The 22,128-nt window shown below is 43.1% G+C and overlaps 1 protein-coding gene across 1 annotated transcript; it reads left to right on the top strand.

Annotated features, from left to right (window-relative positions):
- The first annotated feature begins 4,144 nt into the window (after window positions 1–4,144).
- LOC101776579 (DUF21 domain-containing protein At4g14240) lies at window positions 4,145–13,198 on the top strand. The gene is made up of 13 exons (XM_004962112.3): window positions 4,145–4,511; window positions 5,726–5,802; window positions 6,769–6,852; window positions 6,928–7,041; window positions 9,008–9,094; window positions 9,180–9,251; window positions 9,812–9,879; window positions 10,743–10,830; window positions 10,920–10,993; window positions 11,190–11,529; window positions 11,646–11,692; window positions 11,788–11,869; window positions 12,814–13,198. The coding sequence occupies exons 1-13, from the start codon at window positions 4,205–4,207 to the stop codon at window positions 12,931–12,933; spliced, it is 1,560 nt and encodes a 519-aa protein (XP_004962169.1). The 5' UTR covers window positions 4,145–4,204; the 3' UTR covers window positions 12,934–13,198.
- Window positions 13,199–22,128: the final 8,930 nt, after the last annotated feature.

Below are 22,128 nucleotides of genomic sequence, written 5' to 3'. Positions count from 1 at the left end.
ATGCTCTTAGGGTGAGGGATCAGGGATCCCTGTCAGTCAGACAGTCAAAGGTGTGACGTGTCACTGCGTGGTGGATCAAAATTCAAGTAGAACGAGGCCACAGCCCACAGCCCACAAAATCGTGCGCAAATGCTCGGTGAGAAGTTTGTGGCCAAAAAACCTGGGGCCAAACAATGCACAGGTGACAGGTGTCGTATGGAGTATGTCATAAACATATTCACCAGCTCATTTCAGAAGAACCACTTTTGATTGAAAACGTATGTTCGGCCTTGCTAAGAGCCAACTCCAACCCCCTCTCATCGCACTCCCTACTCTTTGTTTAGGAGAGAGAAACGTAAAAAACGTCTCCAATAGAGCTCTCATCTGGTTTCTAAATTTGGGAGGGCTCTCGTCTGGAAGCCCGGAACTCCCACATCTAGGAGCCCCCGGTCCGGACTCATCCGAGGTGAGAGAAGCAACCGACGGCCTTCCCGCCTCGCCAACGGACGCCGCCTCCTGCGGCACGCTCGTCAGGTCAGGCATCCAGGCCATGCCGTGCTCGCTAGGTCGCAGAGTAGGGGCACGGTGGCGTATAGGGAGGACGCACTCGCCGGGTCACCTGACGCAGCAGAGGAGCTGAACCTCCACCGAGCACAAGGGACCGAACGCCCCTGATCTCCCCCAAGACTACATGCAAGGTAAAAGAAAATTAGTTACCTCTGTACCAGATCTACTTTATTAATGCGATTTGTAGCCAAGAACTCTATTTTGAGCATTCAGACCTTGTTTCATTGCTTGATTGACATGTTGTTCGGAGGCAGAGCAGCTTCTTTGTTGTTCTATATGGTGTGATCTAATTTGATGAAACTCATGTTTGCCGTGGTGTTCTTCTCTTCTTGCTTGCAGACAATAATGCTTCTAGTGTATTTGCCGTGGAAGGAATGGAATAAAGGATGGAGCTGGTCTGTTGCGGACGTGGTTGCTCGCTGAAATTAGAAGGATAAAGAAGCTGCTGCATCAGCTGGGATTAGGAAAGAGGAGTAGTGATAAGGAGGAGCTGCAGCTGGGTGCATGTCGGAAGGAGGAGATATGGGCTGCATCTGTGTCTCACATGGATTGTGGCCCAGAATGCTAGCCCATTAATTAATGTATTGGAGATGAGATATTGGTAATCTGCTAAAGGAGGCTAAAACCAATAATGAGAGATTACTCTACATGTGCTTTGGGGTATAGGATATCGGTAATCTGCTGAAGATGCTTATACGAGGTTGAATCAAGATGATAGCAGCATGGACATTGAGTCACTAACTACTGTCGAACTATTAGAAGTTTGAACAAAGTTAGTCACACTGCTCGTAAATCTCGATTTTCCCAACCGAAACTAATCATTCGGAACTAAAGTTCTCTGAAAAAAATTAGAAATTCCCAGGAGCCCCCCCACACGCGCAGCAAGTCACAAGTCACGCGATTTTTCACGCGAAATATACGCGTGCGCGGTGCGTGGGATTCGAACCCACAACCTCAACGCTCGCACATAGCTTCCTTACCATCTCACTTACATAGCACATCTAACTAAGTAGGGGATGCAATCCTTTTTGTAGTAACTCGTGAGGGACCCTTTAGTCTTGATTGGTAACACCAACCGAAATTAAAGGGTGACCTTCACCCTTTAGTCTTGGTTGGTAGGGTTTTAGTTCGGGTTGTAACACCAACCGGGACTAAAGGTGTATCCACGGACGAGCTTTTTATTGAGGATCACCTTTAGTCCCGGATCCAAAAATAACTGAGATTTTTATTAAGGATGGAAGGTCGTTTTTCTACCAGTGTAGAGAGTAATTGATCAATCATTTCATTTCTAAATAAAAAAAATTGAGATGAGTAAGAAGATAATACATCATCTCAAATTCTCAATCCTTAAACCAAAAACCACAAGCCCCGGGTAGAACTTGAAATAATACCTTGACAAATAGCTTCCAGTCCCAAAGAGAGAATAAAAGGAAGATCTCTGCTGCTGGCTTCCGCTTCCTTGTGCGATCCGAGCTGTAAATGCAATCGGGCTAGCCCTTGTAATTGTTTTTCTTTTTTTGAAACTAGCTCTTGTAAGCTTGAAAGCAGAGGGACGTCTTTTCTAGGGCTGCTGGTGCTGGGTAGTACCGTAGTACTCCTCATTCCAAATTACAATTTATTTTTACTTTTCTAGATATATAACTTTTACATATCTAGACATAATATGGGGGCGTTTGGTTCCTCGAGCTAAAGTTTAATCCGTGTCACATCGAATATTCGGAGGCTAATTAGTAGGACTAGATATGAGTTAATTATAAAACTAATTGCACAGATGGAGGCTAAACGGCGAGACGAATCTATTAAGCCTAATTAATCCATCATTAGCAAATGTTTACTGTAGCAGCACATTGTCAGATCATGAACTAATTAGGCTTAATAGATTTGTCTCGCCGTTTAGCCTCCGTGCAATAGGTTTTGTAAATGGTTTATATTTAATACTTCTAATTAGTATCTAAATATTCAATGTGACAGGTACCAAATGGGATCTACTAGAAAAGTGAGTAATTTGGGATGAAGGAGCAGAACACACGATCAGGAATCCAGGATGGGGCAGGTTTTCCAGAAATAAAAAGGGATGGGGCAGGTTAAAATGGGATTAGTTATCCGTAAGCTTCAGAACTCTTTTATTCATTGCATAAAAACTATTTAATTTCAGTCATGTTTGATGTCGATCTACTCGTGCTAGTTTTTTTAAGGAAAGAATAAAAAACTGTTTTGAAGTATCTATGCTTTCTTAATGACTGCCGAGAGTGTTAACAACACATCGACACTATTTGCGTCCAATATGCATTCACGCTACCAGTATCCTATGGAGAAGCGTCTTGGGTAGGTGAAAGCTGCCATGAACTGTTTTTTTATTCGTAAAGTACCTTCTTATGGCTCCCTAAGCATGAATACAGCATTAGCGTCGCACGCAATATAAAACCACTTTTACGCGATTCCATGGTTATAAAAAACAAGATTAACGGTACTCAACAAAAGGCCAGATAGACTTTTTCTTCTTCTTCTTCTTTTTTTTTTTCCAAAACGAAAGAAACAATACAATATGCGTTTAGCAATCCGTCATTGCCATAGCACAGATACAACGAAGGTTTATCACCTCGTTTTTTATGATATACTCCCTCCGTTCCAAATTACAAGTCATTTCAATTTTCTTGGAGAGTCAAACTATTTTATGTTTGATCAAAATTATAGAAAAGATCACAAAAGTTTATGACACCGAATAGATATACTATAAAAATATATTTAAAGAAAAAAATAATGGTACATATTTGGTATCATGAATGTTAGTACTTTATTGTATAAATTTGATCAAATTTGAGATATTTTGACTCTCCAAGAAAGTTGGAATGACTTATAATTTGGAATGGATAGAGTATTTGTTTGACATGAGCCACGTCATATAGATGTGTGACTTGTCTGAAAGCTAAAGTTGATGTGACTTAATTCCAAAACTGTTTGTAGATGTGGCCTACGCTTACTAAATCCGCACTGGCACATTGATCATTGATGCAGTAGGCACCGCTTGCACATTACCAAGAGCGTGTCTGCAACAAAAAAAAAGTTGTTGAAGAGCACCAATTTTTGTGTAAATAATTTCTTCTTCCGTATAAGTTTGAAAAATGTGGTGCAACTGATGGTTGCATTATATAGCTTTTACAAATAGACATTTTTTATGTCAACATTTTCCATTACGGAGACAACTAACTGAATTAGCAAGGCGGTGCCCCAATCAAGTCACCATTACCAATCTAAGCCATCATAAAGCCTTCTTTTTCATATGCCCCTTTCGCGAACTCGAGCGCAGCTGTGAGCACGACGCACGCAGCTACGGCCTCCAGACTCTCTGAACGCCAACGACGTGCGTGTCGCCGTGTCCCTTCGTCCGGGTGCACAGGGGGAGCCGTGGAGTGGGCCCAGGTGCCCACCGTTGCGCCCGCGTGGCGTCCGCCTGGCCGTCCGATCGACCGCCAGGCCAAAGTCTGGCCGCTGCCGCATCCCACGGCTTCCACGCCGCGCCATCTTGTCCTCTTCCTCGCTAGCCTCCCCCGGTTCCTGGACCTGGACCTGCTTTATACGGTGCCCACGCATCCGTCCGTCGGGGGCGGGGCCTCGGTTCTGATTCTGACTCTGACTCTTCGTCGCGGGCGAGGGGGCGATGGCGGCGGCGGCGGGGAGGGCGCGGGCGGTGAGCCTGGCTGCGGCGGTGCGGGTGGTGGCGGCGACGGCGCGGCCGGCGACGAGCGCGGCAGCGGCGGCGGGGGTGGGCGCGATGTCGCTGATCGTGCAGGGGGAGGACACGGCCTTCGGGTCGCTGGAGTGGTGGGCGTACGCGGGCACCTCCTGCTTCCTCGTGCTCTTCGCCGGGATCATGTCCGGGCTCACCCTGGGGCTCATGTCGCTCGGCCTCGTCGAGCTGGAGATCCTCCAGCGCAGCGGCACGGACGCCGAGAAGGCGCAGGCTGGTCCGATCCGAAACCCTACCATTCCCCCCACCCCTGTTCCCCTCGTTCTGCTCGATCTGATTGCTGTTTTTTAGGAGGGGGTTTTGTGATCTTTGGTAGTCTGGTGTTGTGGCAGGTTACATTGGGGAATGGGGATAAGAGCACCATACCGAATTGTCAAGTTTCTCTGCGAATTTGAGTATTAGAATTTCTTTTTGTTTTGTGATGAATTTTTCTGGCCCATTGTAGGGCTGCTAGGTTGTGTATGTAGCGTTAATGGCAGTGAGGATAAGATGGGATGCTAATGCTGACATATTACGTATAAAAGTGTTTGGCAAGGAAAGTAGAACAAACAAAAAAGCTAGTAAGGAAATCAGGGAATAAGAAAAGGCAGTGTGGATTGGATTTGTCTTTATCAATTCACCTCTTTCTGGTGAGATATTTAATGATACATCAGGCAACTGGGGATTGGAAGTAGTATGCAATGGCTAGCAAAAAGGTGTCTGCCCTGGAGATTCTTGTATCTGCCATGTTTGTTTACCAAGGGTAGCGTGCTGTCATAGCTTTTCAGAATATATTCTGCAATTTTTTTATCATTTTTGTTTGCCTTGCTGATCTCCTTGGGTTGTTCTAGTCACTGAAGTAAGGTGGTCGTTTGGTTCCCTTTGCTTATTTTTAGCACGTGTCACATCGAATGTTTAGATACTAATTAGAGGTATTAAACGTAGACTATTTACAAAACCCATTACATAAGTGGAGGTTAAACAGCCAGACGAATCTATTAAGCCTAATTAATCCATCATTAGCAAATGTTTACTGTAGCAATACATTGTCAAATCATGGACTAATTAGGCTTAATAGATTCGTCTCGCCGTTTAGCCTCCACTTATGTAATCGGTTTTGTAAATAGTCTACCTTTAATACTCCTAATTAGTATCTAAACATTCGATGTGACGGGTGCTTAAATTTAAGTCAGTGAACCAAACCAGGCCTTAACGTATCTGCGCATCTCTTCTTCATCATGCATCCGTGGGCGATTTTCAGTTCAAATGTGGCAATAATGCTACTTAGTCACTTTGACCGGCTACACATTGCCTCTTTTAGCACGTCATTCTAGTTATCAACTTTCAATTGGTCTTCTCCTTTTGAAATCCAGTGCTGTTATTATATTTTCTCTTTGATTGATGGTTAAGCTGTTCGCATTTGTTGTTTAGTTATCTTCTTTGTTTCTACAGCTGCCATCCTTCCAGTTGTTCAAAAGCAGCACCAGCTTCTTGTCACCCTGCTGTTGTGTAACGCTGCTGCCATGGAGGTAGAGTATCTGGATTGAAATCTTATCGACTATTACACTATTTTGCACTCATAGTTGTACATTTTGCCAAAAGAATGTAAGGTAGTATCAGAACTTTCTGTTTGAAGCTTCTAATGAATTATCCAGGCATCAACACTTTGACTTTTTAACTCACTATTGAGATAAACATGGTGTTCTGAAGTTTCCTCTGTCTGTTCAACTATTTTTTTTCATCATATCTTAGCACAATTTTCCATGATCCATTTTATGGTTATCTTACATGTTGGAAACTGGGAACTGATGAAGCTTAGATAAGATTGAGTGTAATATGTATTGCATTTACCATGTAAAGTTCTTTCTTCCGGTGATCATGCATGTTTATTACTAGTTTCTTTCATCATCCAACTCCGGCGTGGGAAGTTGGTGTTAATCCGAATGCATCACTGTTGGTGCATGTATGTCCAATCATTATTGTTTCGTTTGTTCTAAATCTACTATCGCGCTTCTCATAGGAGGGTGTTCTTTCACTTAGAAAAAAAAAACTCGACCTGCGGGGGGTAAGACAGCCCTCGGGCATTTTGCGAAGAAGAAGACCTTCTCACGCAGGTCGAGAAAACCCCCGAACCCCTACTCTACCCTTACATAGCGGCACCGTAGCTCATGTGAGATGACCAACAACCTGGGCTGGGCCTTAGACCTATGCTTTGGCGTGGGACAGACAAGGGGATTTTTAACCCCAGCCTGAAGTTCGCTCCCACGGGGAGTCGAACCCAGGACATGAGGAGTGCTAGTAGAGCCACCTAACCAGCTCAGCTAGAGGCCTGTTCGCGTTCTTTCACTTAGTTGACGCTTATGTACCCTTTATTCCTTTCTGTCATCATCCACCTTATTGTAAAGCAGTTGATAGGTAGCGCATAGGTTACGTATTATTTTCTGTAATATCTTCAACCATTGACTCTTCCATTTACCTCATTGTGACCATTGCAGGCACTTCCTATATTTCTTGATAGGATTTTTCATCCTGTTGTTGCTGTAATATTGTCAGTGACATTTGTTCTTGCCTTTGGAGAGGTATTCATCTGATGTCCAAAATTCACTATTTGCTCATTGGATTGTCTGATTGATCATGTAGTGTTGTTACACCAGGTTATACCACAAGCAATCTGTACCAGATATGGTCTAGCAGTGGGCGCTAACTTTGTATGGCTCGTACGCATCCTCATGGTCATGTGCTATCCAATTTCTTACCCCATTGGGAAGGTAAATCAACGAAATGACATGATTAAATTCTGTGTTCCTACTGTACTGCAATTCTATGAGCTCCTGTCATGGCATATATTTTGAATCCCATGAATTACATTATGATAAAGCTTTTACTTCAGAGTCATGTTTTCGTTCAGTTTTATGGAATAGCTGATGAACTTGGTTACAGAGCGATATTTTGATTTCCACTGTCCTTCAAAACCCCAGCAGCTTGCATGCGAGTTATTTGACAACCTATTAGGCCTCATAGCTTATGCTTGTTTTAATATTTGTTATTTCACTTCTATGTCAGCAAAATTTCATTCTTGTCACTTGTCAGTTTCTATATATTGCCTACTAAATATTTTTAGTACTCTGAGGAAAACAAAATTTAATTTGATTAGTAGTTGCTACACTAGAAGCAGTGCTGTTATGCTTCCAAGGTAAAAAGAGATACTACAAACTTTGAAAATATGAAAGATGCTAATTAGTTATATTTATATGCACAGATAGTTCTCTTAGTGGTGGATTTAGTGAATATTTACAAATTACGTATATTTGTTTCCTGCAAAAAAGTTGCTTCTCCTTATGTCTATATGTATTCTTGATTTCTTGTCTGTTTCTGTTGGTAAGTAGCTAAGTATTGATATATTGATCTTGGTTCCTGCAAAGGAACATGATCTTTTTATAGGAGCAGTTGAAAATATGATATTTTTTGTAGAACAGTGAGCAGTCTACAAGCTGTTTCATATTTGCAGATTTAATGCTGAAATGATCGGTAAAGCCTTTCTTTTAACTTGCTTTTCGGTTCCGTTCTTTTGGTTCAAAACTAGCGTTTTTTGCCAAATGGATAAAGAATGCGATGCCCCTGGATTTACGGATGGACCTACTTACCATTCCAAGTAAGGGGTAAGCAAAAGTTCAGAGATGGGATGCCGATCTGAAACTGCTATCTTTTCACTTCTATTGCTTCCTAATAGGGCTGGGTTGTGGGATGACTAATCGTATCCCCCTGAGGTTTCCAAGCTCTTTAACAGAGCTGTACAAAGGAAGTCTGCACCTTCCCACTTAAGCAAAATGCTTTTTGCTTACCCATGTCATCAAAGTCCTACAAAAGTGCACCCTAGTCCTCACCTTTTCTTTTTCCCATAGTGGTCAGTTGCATGTGAATTTCTTTTGGCTACCATGAGCCAAGCTTATTAGCCTTTCTTTTGAACTACCATTTATGAAGATTGTAGCAGGTGATATTATCCTACGTACTTTTTTTTTCTTGAACACGTAGGAGAGCTGCGTATGTGTATATTATAGGGAGATAACAGAAGGTTGCAAACTAACACAAAATACTTATCACATTTTGTATAACTATAAAACGACCCAACCTTACTACTACAATATACCCTCTCCACAACCGGAGAATAACTCCTGGAGTTTGAGCACCAGCGAAACACTAGAGCCTCAACTCCTCTTTGAAGAAGTGCTGTGCAGTCGGCACTCGGCAGAGAGGGAGCTGCTCCATCAAAAACATCTTTTATTATCTTAGAGTTGGCCAATATATAAGCCTGATATCTCCTTCCGTGTAGCAGATACCAAGCTTCTTTTACTAAAGCATCTTGTGATAAGTTGCCCTTCTACGTATAAAAATGTGAACACGCATAGTTTCTGTCATGGCAAATCTGCATTTAATTTCTTATACAATTCAATACAGGCAATTCAGTGCAGATTTTGACATGATGCAGGGACCTCATTGGAGATTGAATATCAAAGTGAATAAATCGGAGTGGCTGTACTCTGATTTATTGTAGACTTTAATGCATTATGTTCGTAGTGTCTAGTAAAAGATCACCTGATTGCATATTTTATAACAGTATGCATCTTTGGATACTCTTTTGTTAGATGCTCTTTTGTTTATGTTTTTTAAATTTACTTGATTTATGGTCTATTGCATGGTTACTGAAGTGATTGAATTATGTTTTTTTCCCCTCAGCTCTTGGACTGTGCTCTTGGGCACAATGAGTCTGCACTTTTTAGGCGAGCTCAGTTGAAAGCTCTAGTTTCAATCCATAGCAAAGAGGTAATGCTATCATATCACTCTGCTTCTTCAGAAGTTTCCATGCTCAACCAGGGTTATATCACAGTTACGGCTTTTACCATGACAGGCTGGCAAGGGTGGAGAGCTTACTCATGATGAGACTACAATCATAAGTGGAGCCTTGGATCTGACTGAAAAGGTGTATATCATATTCATACTTTGAGACCTATTTTTTCACAATATAAGTAATCCTTATATCTGAAGGTCCAAATGTACTTGGTATAAAGCCAAATGTTGCTACACTTGCTATTATGTAAAATGGCTAAATTTGGTGCTATTAGATCAAATGAGCTATAATTCCTTTTGTCTTCTATCTGTTAACTTTCAACAATAACGTAGAATACCTAGTAATATCCTGTATTAGACTTCTATTTTGTTTCATTCTTTATATCTCTCTCTTTTTTTTTGCTTATAAGCATAAGGGTTTCCAATTGCATGTTATGGTACTCAATTGGAAATAGTTTGACCTATGTTGCAATTCTTGTGCAAATGACAACATGCAAGTTCTCTTGTGTTGAGTTTGGTACGAGGTTCCTCGGTTCATACGTGTGCTGACTGCTTAGAAAGCAAAGTGGCATGGTGACTCAAGTTTTGTAGCGTCACACGCTGAGGAACAGTTCGCTTAATTGGCTGGCAAGTACAGAACCCTAAATGCTTCTAGTTGAATTTGACAGAAATCTTATTACTCTGTGTGTGCAGACTGCTGCAGAAGCTATGACACCTATTGAATCAACTTTCTCACTAGACGTGGATTCCAAGTTGGATTGGTAATACCACAACGCCGCATATTAAACCACAACTCATGCTCATATTCCTTATTATTGATCTTAATTCATTTTCTGCAGGCTATGCCCGTATTTTCTTTTGTTATTCGTTTCCATTTCCCTGCATAGCTAATTATGGCGCTGTAGTGATGGTTTTTTTTTTTTTTTTTTTTTTTTTGTGTGTGTGTGGGGGGGGGGGGGGGGTATCACTATTATTAGTATATTATCCTACATTTTTCCTTTGGAGACAGAGTCAGACACAGTGCCGGACTTTGGGAGCATAACCTCTGGAGGTCTGGTCAGTTTTTCATTCTGCTCGTGGCACGTCTGTAACGTAGTGCCTTGGGGTGTGTTGCCGTGGGGGTGGGGTTCTCTGTACGGGTTGGGTCTGTCCTGGACTCCTGTACTTCTTTTTTCTACCTTAGGACACACTTGTTCCTGCCAGTCTGGTCATGTATGTCAATCTACCTTTCATTATATTACGAGTTTATGATTAAGTGAGTCACAATAATTTGTGCATCCCATATTTGCTGTGTGACTGTGTACCTCGGTCAGGTGGTAGAAATCATCTGCTCCGTGTGCCTCAGTTGGCTGTAGGATTGCTACGAGCACTTGACATTACTGGCACTTTTCTGGTTGTGCAATCTTGTACTTTCTGATCTATTGTAGCAACTTGCAAGCCCATTATGTTTTTTTGAGAACGCATGGGGACAAACATCAAGATAATGAGAGGGAATATGCTAGGTTTTGAGTTTGGCCTACATAATAGACATTTCTGCATGATATGTATCCAGACACTATTATTTGTATTTTGTCAACAGAAACTTTTGTAAACTATAGCAGTCTATTGGTCTTTGTGTTCACAGGGAAGCAATTGGAAAAATTCTTGCTCGGGGCCACAGCCGTGTTCCTGTATACTCAGGAACTCCTAAAAATATCATTGGTCTCCTGTTGGTAGGTTTCAAGGTTTCATCGATGCCTTTGATTATTATACAGTGATTTTGTATCTCTGACTAATTTATAAACATTTTGAACTTAATTAGGTGAAAAGTCTTTTGACTGTTCGTGCTGAAACAGAGACACCAGTTAGTGCTGTTTCAATTAGAAGGATTCCAAGGTATGACCATCTTTTTTCTTTTTTTGAAATAGGCCATCTGAATTTTATTCTTGCTCTCGAATCTTTATATGTTTCAGTATGCGATACCATTACTCCAGTGGTTTTGAAATATTTTCTTTGCTGTACCATGCCAGCAAACTAACATGCTTTCTCCGTTACTTCTATTTGGTTAATAACTCAATACTAACTTTTCCAGGGTTCCATCAGACATGCCTTTGTATGATATACTCAATGAGTTTCAGAAAGGAAGTAGTCATATGGCTGCTGTTGTGAAGGCTAAACCTAAAACTGAACCACCCCCTGACAAAACTGAACCAAACAGGGAAGCAGTTGGGCCAGCACAGTTGACTGCTCCCTTGTTATCTAATGCTGAAGAAAGGGCAGACAATGTGGTTGTTGATATTGAAAGACCGCATAACAGGCAGGTTAATGGAAACCCTGCATCAAACGCAGTGGCTAGGTCATCAGAGGATATTGAGGATGGTGAGGTCGTTGGTATCATCACACTTGAAGATGTATTTGAAGAACTCCTGCAGGTGAGGTTTAAAAATGTATTTATTCCTCTGGTAGCTTGTCCTAAACGTCATATATTTAACAGAGGGAGTACCATTTTATATGGCATGTCTCAGTTCAAATTCTTTTAATTTTGCAGGAGGAGATAGTGGATGAGACTGATGAATATGTTGATGTTCATAAAAGGTGTGCCTCAACTGCACCATTACTACTTTTTTGAGCCATTTTTCAACTTATGCTAACTGCTTAGTAGAAGACAGCTGATTCTCATTCCCTTGCAGGATCCGAGTGGCTGCTGCTGCTGCTGCATCATCTGTTGCAAGGGCTCCATCTGTTAGGAGATTAACGGGTCAAAAGGCTGCAGTAAGTGCCACTTTTCTGCTCTGGTTATGTAAAATACGGCCCATTCGGGCTGTAGAAAGTTTGGTTTCTGGCATTCATAGTATTAGGCTATCGGCACAAGTTTGCCATCATGCTATTGAGATATTTGAAGCATGCGTATTCTTAATTTATTTATATGTGATATTTAAGAATGATAACGTAATTTTTCTGGAGAGTAGATTAAAGTATTTAGATGATATCTTGATTAAGCTGAAAGTCCTTGGCCTGGATACCACCAGGCACAGCCACCTCAGCCATATATTTCAGTGTGGGGTGCTCATTGAGTCATTGTTCATGTCCAAACATTTGTACAATACAAGTTGGTTCAACCTGTTAAATGTTCACTCACTTGAAAATTGTGAAAAATATTTGATGGGCAAAGTTCATCTTGAATGGACTTTTCGACAACAAAAGCAACAGTTTCAGATTGAGTGAGATTCTTTTAAGTTCAGCTTCAAGATAGCTTATATGCTGTGTGGGTGTTTAAAAAAAATGCTCATTTGTTTGTTGATGGTTTTGCTGTTTGTTAATCTCTTCCACATGTTTTTACACATTATTTTATTGGTTACTATTAGCTGACAGTGATTTCTAATGTTTTGGTAATATTATATTTTTATAATCATACAATATATGCTCGGTTAGTTAACAAATCGCATGTTAAATGGACTTGTCAATAATAGTCTCTTGACTCAAACTTGTAGACTAGCAGATTATTCACAAGAGATACTTGCCCCATATTTTGACAGGATACTTCCTTTTTTTTGTATAGATGGTTTTATATTTTTCCTTTTTTAATTATTGGTGCCATTTCGTGGTGTACCTATTGTACTAGTGTGAACTTTTCATCACTACTCCAGCATTACCATACAAATTTATAGCTTATATTGAGTTATGTAGTAACCCTATTGATCCTGCTGTCCCACCAGGGAGCGCAGAATCGCCAAGGACAGCAGCCTACTGGAATTCTGAAGAAACCTGCTGAAGGTGAATCAAACCCATCAAAACAAGTGAACCTTGTGGAGCCTCTTCTGGAAAACAAGAGGTAACTCTGAAATGCATCGTGTAATATAGAGATAAAATGCACGGAACCATGCCAGCAGAGCCTACGGTTCTTGCTATGTTCAGCAAGAGGTAAATACGGGTGTACTCAATTGTTGTAAATTTCGACTGGAGCGATGTGCTTCCGCTGTCATGAACCTAGTGTGGAGTTCCTCCCCTTTTTGGTTATGGACGTCGAAAGTAGATAGCCACTTTTGAATCTATTTATTATTTACTGGCAGTAGCAACTAATATATGCTTCTGATTCGTACACTCCTAGACTTCATATTTGCGCATATTTTTTTTCCTCATCGAAACGTCTTTTTGAAAGACATGTTCGTAGGATGTAGGATGAAGCCGTCCCACTGGCGCGTGGGCCTAGAGCAAAACAGGCCCACTCGCCAGTGGGCGAGTCCCTAATAGAGGTGGCTCGTAATACCATGTTTACTGTATTTTCTGAGGAATAAAAAGGCTGTCCCTCGTTGTCTTCGCCTTTCTTTATGAAATGATGAACCAACGTGAATCTTCGATTGAGTTGTATACTCCGTGTCGGTGTGAAGGATTCAAGAAGGAAAACGCAGCAACCTTGGCTGCCAAGAAACCGCAGCCATGACCTCCAAGTTTCCTGTCTTCGGTTCCCAAACCGCCTCGGTGCCGACTCACCCGCGCACTATATATACAAGGAACACGAAATCGGGGAGGCACTTTCCTCGTTGCTCGTCCACCGGAAAAACAAACACGATGCGTTAGCGAAGCTAAGCCCATCCGAACCCTAGGCGAACGCCCGGAAACCTTCCAAAAAATGTAGCAACCCGGCGAACAAATCCTCCCCGTGAGTAGAGAAGCTCCCTTGGCGGCGTCGGTAAGGTCATCGGGCGTCGTGGCGATGGCACCCTCGGCGATGTGCTGGTGCGCTCACTGCGGCGCGGTCCGCCGTCTCCGGGCGGAGGGCGAGTTCGCGTCCTGCAGCTCGTGCGGCAGGGTCCTCCTGGAGCTGAGGGGGGACGCCGCGTCGGCGGCGGCGGCTCCACGGTCTCTGCTGCAACGGAGGCGCCGGCGGAGGAGAGAAGCTCGCACGGTGGGTCGTGCCCATACGGGTCCAGAAGTCGGCGCCAGAACCGGACGCGGAGACATATCAGATGCCGAGTCCACCGTCCTCACCGCATGATGGATGGATCGATCCAGAAGCAGCTGCAGACTGTGTGTTGACAAACCAATCGATTATTTATGCCCCGTTCGCTGGGCTTCTGCTGCTGCGCTTCCGGCTGAAGCCACAAGCAGCAGCTAGCAGCTGCGCTGCAGCCGCTGGCAGCAGAAGCCAGCAGCGGCAGCCACAACTAGCGCTGCCGAACGGGGCATTAGATGTTACCGCATTATTAAAATCGTAATAAAGATGGCGTTCTACTTTTTTTTACCTTTCTTTTTGAGTTAAATGCGTCAGTACATCAAATTGGCCTGTTTTTAATTACATAATATCTCAAATTGTGCATTCGAGAATAACAACTCGACAAGTGATGCAGATAGGATCACCTGGATGACACGTGGGGAAAAAAGACCACATAAGTAGCTTATGTGTACATTTGGCTCTTACATGTACATAACCCGTGGTATAGCAGTATTGCAAATTGGCCTCTAGTTTGCTCATTTTGTAATTGAATTTACTTGTACATTTTCCATGTTAGCAACTTACATGGACGGAGATCAAGTTTTGACGGAGAGGCCGAGAGAGTTTTGGGCTTACTGTAACGAAAGACGGGTGGCGTGCGTCACACCCGTGTGATAGGATTGAGGTGAAGAAAACCTGACACCCAGCTAAGTGAGTTTCATCGATTTCCTCCTAAGAAACAGGAGGGGTAAGGCCCTACTGAAATTTATTATCAAAGCAAGTCCAAGGTACAAAGCAAAAAAGCACTACACCCAGAGGAAAAAATAAAAAAACAAAAATTACAGCGCATTAATCCAATCCAACAAATGAGGTTGAACCGATGATTTCACTCTATGCAAGGCAACTGTGAGCAATTCTGCAGTGAGTTTTCTTTTGACCCCTTGAACTGATGGAGCAGAGTGATTGAAAGTCCATTCGTTTCTCGTCATCCAGATACTCCACGTCATCAAAGTAATGACTTCCATGAAAAAAGGAACATTCAGCCGTCTCCTGATATGAGTGAAGATAGCGAGTGGTTCCCTGGTAGCCATGTAGGTGATACCGATCGATGCCCAACAAGCCTTGGCAAAGTTGCACATAAGGAAGAGATGCGCCACCGTTTCTCTCTTCTATAAGATGCACATTTCACAGGTGATGGAATCCAAAAACATTGATCTTCGGTGCAGAATATCTTTTGTACTTAGCCTGTCTTTAATTAGTAGCTAGAAAAAAACTTTGTGCTTCTTTTGACATTTTGACTTCCATAACCAATGATGTATCAGATGAATGCCCCCTTTCACCAGTCAGGGCCTTGTATGCTTTAGCAACTGAGAAAATTGGATTGCCCCAAATGTAAGACCAAAGATCCTTTGATTGTTATGTGTTGATATGTTGTAGAATGTCCTGTAACTGAAGAAGTTGCTCATGTGCCTCTGCTGAGAGTGGTAAATGGAGGACTTCATTGAGTGAAGTTGCATTAACAGCCTCCTTGTAGGTGATCTTCACATTTTTCGCAAAAGAGAAGAGATGTGGAAATTCAAGAGGCAAAAAGTGGTTGTTCCAAGTATCCTGCCAGAAGAGTACAGTGTCACCATCATAGACCCAGACAGAAGGTATTCCTTTGTACTTATCAATGAGTTTGACAATATCTCGCCACCAGAAGGATCCTTTTCTGTGCTGCCCCGGGAGTGAACCTCGACTGTAATAGTTATCCCAGAGGAGGTGTACCCACGATAGGTCCTCCTTGGAGAAGAACTTATGAAGGGATTTTAATAAAAGAGCCTCATTTTGAGTGTTGATATTAATGACTCCCAAACCTCCTTGTTGTTTAGGCAAACAGACTAGTGGCCAGGCAGCTTTTGATGGTTTTCTGGAGGTAAGGTCCGAGCCTCTCCAAAGGCAATGTTTTCTATATTTATCAATCTGATCAATCACTCCTTTAGGTAATTTTACAGTGGCCATGTGAAACATTGTGGTTGATGTGAGGACAGAGTTTACTAGTTGTAATTACCTCCCTGAGATAGCATGTTAGATATGCTCCCCAACCTTCTTTCTACCTTCTTAATGAGTGGGAAGAATTCTTCAATCGTCGGTTTAGTCAATCCCAAAGGTAAACCGAGATACGTAAAGGGGAGGGATCTAGCTTGACAATCAAACATGTTTGCAAGCTGGTTTAGCTTGACCTGAGTGGTATTTATTGGAACCATGACGGATTTGCTGTAGTTGACCTTCAGCCCTATGGGATCAGCAAACATATCAAGTATGCGCTTGAGGAGTAGAAGCTGGTCAGGATCAGCTTCCATAACTAAAAGTGTGTCATTTGCATACTGGATCACTGGAAAATCATTGCCCGCTCTATTTGGGATTGGTAGCCTAATCCTACCTTCTTCCTTGGCTTTGTTTAAAATGGATTGGAGAAGGTCGGCTACTAAGACAAAGAGAAGTGGAGAGAGGGGATCCCCTTGCCTGACTCCCTTCTACAATGAAAGACCTTCCCTGGAACGCCATTGAGCAGAATGGAAGAAGTTTCGGAGCTTAAAATGTCTTTGATCCATCCAATCCATATGTTTCCAAATACCTTGTGTCTCAGGATTTCCAGAATTGCCTGATGTTCTATCTTATCAAAGGCCTTTTTGAAGTCCAGTTTTAGGATGATAAGATCCTTTTTGGAGGTCTTGCAGATGTGCAGATACTTGAATGCCTATGCCAAGCAATCCTGTATTGTTCTTGATTTAATGAAGCCATACTGATTTTGGTGGATAAGTCTTAAAATAACTTTCTGTAGCCTCTCTGCTAGAATCTTTGTGATTAGTTTGATTGTTAAATTTAGAAGAGAAATAGGTCTGAAATCTCCCACCTCCACAGGACATTCTTTTTTCGGTATAAGGGTGATATAGGAGGCATTGATGCTTTGTACACATACTTCCCTGTCAAAAAACCCTCACATAAGGCGTAGAAGTCCTCAGCGACCTCATGCCAGCATTTCTTAAGAAATTCCCCATTGAAACCATCTGGGCCAGGAGACTTGTTGCTTGGCAATTCCTTGATAATCTTATCTATCTCTTCTCTAGAGAAAGGTGCCTCCAACCAGTCCAATCCTTCCATTGGAGTTATAAGAGATGAAAGATCAAAATACATATGAGTGAATTCACATTTCCTCATCCTTTCCTTATAGGCTTCCCGTAGAAGCTGTGCCTTGGCTTCATGTTCAAAGATTGCTTGTCCACTGGAATCATGTAGACAAGAGATGTGATTGACCTTGTTTCTGGTAGAGGCGCGTGCATGGAAAAATCTTGTGCTTTCATCTCCCATTTTAGCCCAGTTGATTGAACTGCGTTGCTGCCAATACAGTTTCTGTTGTTGCAAGAGGTTGTTGAGGTGGGAGGAAATTATTTCTCTGAAAGTACATTCTTGAAGAGATAGGTCTTTGGACTCCTCAATAATATCAAGAAAAAGCAGCACATTTTTGGTATTCTGAATTGTTTTAGCCAGACTAGGTACCTGTGATTTCCAAGATCTTAGTGCTTTTCTCAAGTTTTTGAACTTTGCGCTGATTACTTTTGCTTTGTCAAAGAAAGGAGTATGGTAACCCCAGGCCTGTTGCATAACTGATGAGAATTGCTCATGCTGAAGCCAGTAGTTTTCAAAGTGAAAAATTTGTGGAGCAGGCATTGTGTTTGATATGGAGATCACGTAGGGATTGTGATCCGATGAGTTCCTGGATAAGGTAGAGGCACACGTGTTTGGGTAGTTTGTGATCCAAGAAGAGGAAGAGAAGAACCAGTCTAACCTTTCTAGCAAGGGATTAATCTGTTTGTTGGTCCATTTGAACTTGACTCCTTTTAGTGGGATCTCTGTTAATCTGAGGCAGCTAATAGCTTCATTAAAGAGGAGCATTTCCTGGACGCTACCTCCCGGCTTATTTCTATCTTCTAGCTTTCTTAATAGATTGAAATCCCCTACTATTAACCATTTTTCATCATCAGGCATCAGAATCCTCTTGAACCAATCCAAGAATTCAATTTTCCTGTCTGGAGTGCAAGGCGCATAAATATTGGTTAGAATCCAAGAGTCACCCGAGAGTTTACAATGGAGTTCTGTTGAGTGGGCAAAGTTGTTTTGAAAGATGGGCTCTCCCTGAAACTTGTTTGCATCCCAAGTCATTAAAAGCCCTCCCGAATTACCATTGGACGGGACGAAGTCAAACTGATTGAAATTTGGCGGACAGAAATTTCTGATATAAGATTCATTGAATGTCTCCCGTTTTGTCTCTTGTAAGCATATTATATCACTTTTGGATTCAACGATCTTACTTTAATGGCATTCCATCGTTTCCCGGAATTGATACCCCTCACATTCCAGGATAGAACATTCCATGATCTTTTCTGAACCATTTAAACGAGATAAGATAACATTATGGGCATCATTGCTGCATAGCAGACAGCGAACTAAGACGCAACATACCATGCATCATTTGAAAAAACCAACAAAGCATTCGCACAAAAAATAAAAACCCGGTAGCAGAGATAACCAATCTTAACCACAGATAGATAGGGTTGATCCCAGGATTGTTAACCTACCAATACAAGAGTAGACAGTTCATAGATAAAACAAAATAAGATAGGTCCAGAGCAGAATCCCCAAGGTGGAAGTTTCACTCTTTTAGTAGTGCTTATGCACTCTTGGCAAGAGCTGTGGCACTGCTTGAGGAGCCTTGTGTCTTGAAGGTCTTCCCCTTGCGCGGTGTGCCGATTGGGTCCTTCCCTTTCCTGTCCCCTATGGTTTTCTGTGGTGCTGCTTTGGTTGATAAGAGTTCATAGGAGGTCTTCGTGGGGTCAATCGCACAAACCTTGTCCTCTAGGTTCTGAATATTTGCAGAGGTGATGGTTGGAGGTAGAACATTGCAGGCTAAACAACTCTTGTCATGGCAGGAGGTCTTGTGAAAGCCACCACTCTTGGCCTTGATTCTGTCACTTCTTCTGACACTAGATTCACATTCAGGTATTTCCCTGCCCCCCATTCGGACCCTGGCTTTCTTGGAGCATCTTTGCTCAACAGGTTCAGGTTCACCCGGGATATCATCTTTTGAAGGTGTGGTGCCCACCTCCTCTGGCTGGCTAATACAGAGCAGTAGACTGCTACTGGGGCAGGATGAAGGGATAGCAAAAGCCATCATCGCTGACTTGTCAGTGCAGGTCAACAAAAGCTCCCAAGCTTTGGAGGCCAAGAATTTCTTGGCCCAGTCGAAGTGCTGAGGTGACATGAGCATAGCAATGAAGAAAGCAGCCCAATCTTTCGGGATGTGGATCACTTGATCAAGGCAGCCTGCAGGTGAAAAATACTGGGCCCAGAGCCTGTAGACATTGGGGTTCTGTGGAGTAGCAGGAACTCTTTTGGTGTAGCTGTCTGATGGAAAGAAAAACTCTGGCAGAGGAGCTGACTGTCTGCATTTGTTAAACAGGCCTGCAATTTCAGGGTTAACCTATTGCTGTGGGGTGAGTACCATGTTTACATTAAGGTTAAACATAACCTAACCTTCTTGGGCTGGATTCTGCCCAATGGCATGCTCTCCCTGATGGATAGCTGGCAGCCCAAGTACAACATCCTGGTGGATATCCATGTGCACAGGTTGAGCCCCAGGTTGTTGTGCATGAAAATCCAATGCCTGACCCGGGGGGGGGGGTGTAGCAACATGCTCCATGAGCTCCTGAGCAATTGCCTGAGGAATGCCAGCATTATAAATCACTATAGGAAGAGGGATGTCTTCAAGACCAGAAGAGCTGGAAGAGTAAGGAGGTGGGGACAAGTTGAGGTGTAAGTCCAACTCCATCTGAGGCTCCTCTTCCTCATGCAAGGCCTGGTCTTCTTCCAAAAGGATGTCTAGTAGTTCCTCGCCATCCATGCCTTCCTCCTCATTCTATTGATCTTCATCCTGGTTATCAGGTTCAGGGTTGTCATTGAGGTCAGGGATGGCCCCTGCTCCATAGTTGATTGGCCCTCTCTGATTGTCCAAGGCCATTGGTTGTGGAAAGGCAGGCCCTTCCGGTTGCCCATGCATCTGGATACCAGGGGAAACAAAGTTGTCATCTAGACCTCCACGAGGGATATCCTCATCTTGAAGTTGTCCACCCAATAGATTCTGCTGCAGAATCTCATACTGAACAGTATAAGAAACCCCCTCAAAATCATCCCCTTCCGACAAAATAAGGTAATGGGGGATATCAATGAGGTCAGTTACTCTGGCTTTCAGAATCACCCTTGCGAGAACATTATCGTTCTGCCAAAGAATCATTCGACCGAAGGACTTGATAGAATCCTCAATTTCACGAGTCGAGCGACTATCTGGGGGGAAGCCTATGAGTATAAGCCAACATTCTCTGTTGAATCCTACCCTTCGAGCATTGGCGGCACGATTATGCTGCACGAATGAAAAGTTCAAGTCATTGCGAAAGTGGGGACTATGGGTGATGAGAGCATCTCTATCTGATGGGCGACCCATTCTGACATAAGCTTGCCCCCTGCCAAAAGGACACCGCTGAACCTCCTTTACTTCTAAACCCAAATCCTGAACCAGGAAATCCAAAATGACATTGCGTAGATGACCAAAAGGGATCTCATCGGGAGGAAGGTTCGTCACAGTGACGATGGCAAGATCCTCATTTCTTGGCATAGCCCTAGGAGCGACCACCCTCATGAACTACTGTCTCCCCTGGATGATGACCCGATGGAAGCCGGGGAGCATCATAGGATGCGGGTCAAGGTTGAGGAAGGCCATCGACTCTTCCAAAGGAGGTGCTGGAGGAAGGGGATGGAGAGAACTCTCGGAAGTTGGGGAAAACTGTTGTTGCGGGGAAGATGGCAGAGGAGACGAAGGGGCAAAGGGAGTGACGGTTGTGTTGCCGTTTAGGTGTAACGACAGTTCTTTGAGGCTTGTGAATGTTGGTGGGCTGCTTGAACTAGGCTCAGAATCCTTAATTGGGTGTGTCTTGAACCAAGAGGCGGAGCAATCCAGAGGCCAAGTGGAGGTCAAAACACCTGGGGAAAAGTTACAGCCGAAAGTAGCGCCACAACGTCTGATGAAGCCTTGGAGATTGTGGTAAACACTGCAACCATTAACCGTGTGCCCCTCATGTTTACAGTGCCAGCAACGGATTTGCTTTGAACAGGAAGATCTTAGGTGGTTGGGAGATAAGCATCGGGAACATAAGATATCCCGGATCTCCTGTGACGCAGACCTATTGAGTCTAGTGGAAAAAGGCCCATGGGCTAGAATCGGCTGAGAAGCCGTTTTGGGGTGTTGGTTTGAATTTTTGAAATCCAAACGTTGGAAAACCGAAATTCTTGTTCTTCCAGCATCATCAGTTGAAGATCTAAGAGTGCCAGATCTGTCAGAGAGAGAATCCACTCTACGGTAAACCTTTTTGGGTCTAAGAGACGCCACATTAGCCCCTGTTAGAGGGTTTGATTTGCCACCATTGGATTTAACAACATCTGCAAAAGAGTAAGAATTCTGTATAGAATGATGTATCATTGTTGAATGCCCAAGAAAACCATGATTCCAATACTTCAAACCAGAGATGAAATCCAACTTCTTATGATTGCCACAGGATCCCAAAATATCATAAGGAAAATCCTTGGTGCCATGGTTTGAAGAGGAAGCTGCTTTCCCTCTCCTGGGACGGGCAAGTTCCCAGTGATAAGCAGGTCTAGAATCTTTCAAAGCAACAGAAGAGGCCTGAGCTAAACCAGACACATTGTGAAGAAAAAAACCCCAGGTGAAAAGTATCACAAAAGAAATCCTTGAGGTCCAGACAGAGAAAGCCCACATGCTTAGAAAAAAGAGAGAACCTGAAGACTTGTTGAGCGAGCTGTGAGACAAGAAACCTAGCAGCATGCCCGCCAAGAACAACTTGGAGGCAGAGGCCAATGGAAAGAGAGGAATGCCTGAAGTTGTTTCTGCTGAAGGCAACCACCAAGCTGAAGCATTGAGACTTTAGGGATGGGGAGGGAGTCACTTGAGAGCCGAGCAAATCCCTCACCTTGACCGTGAAAGCAAGAC

Source organism: Setaria italica, chromosome III, assembly GCF_000263155.2.
Source record: "Setaria italica strain Yugu1 chromosome III, Setaria_italica_v2.0, whole genome shotgun sequence".
NCBI lineage: Eukaryota > Viridiplantae > Streptophyta > Magnoliopsida > Poales > Poaceae > Setaria > Setaria italica.
The sequence above is the reverse complement of the archived record's forward strand: the minus strand, read 5'-3'. Positions and strand labels throughout refer to the sequence as shown.

Coding starts and splice junctions, on each gene's coding strand:
- LOC101776579 (XM_004962112.3), top strand. CDS start 4,205: ATGGCGGCGGCGGCGGGGAGGGCGCGGGCGGTGAGCCTGGCTGCGGCG. Junction 9,880..10,742: donor GTGGATTCCAAGTTGGATTG/GTAATACCACAA, acceptor TTGTGTTCACAG/GGAAGCAATTGGAAAAATTC. Junction 11,530..11,645: donor TATTTGAAGAACTCCTGCAG/GTGAGGTTTAAA, acceptor TTAATTTTGCAG/GAGGAGATAGTGGATGAGAC.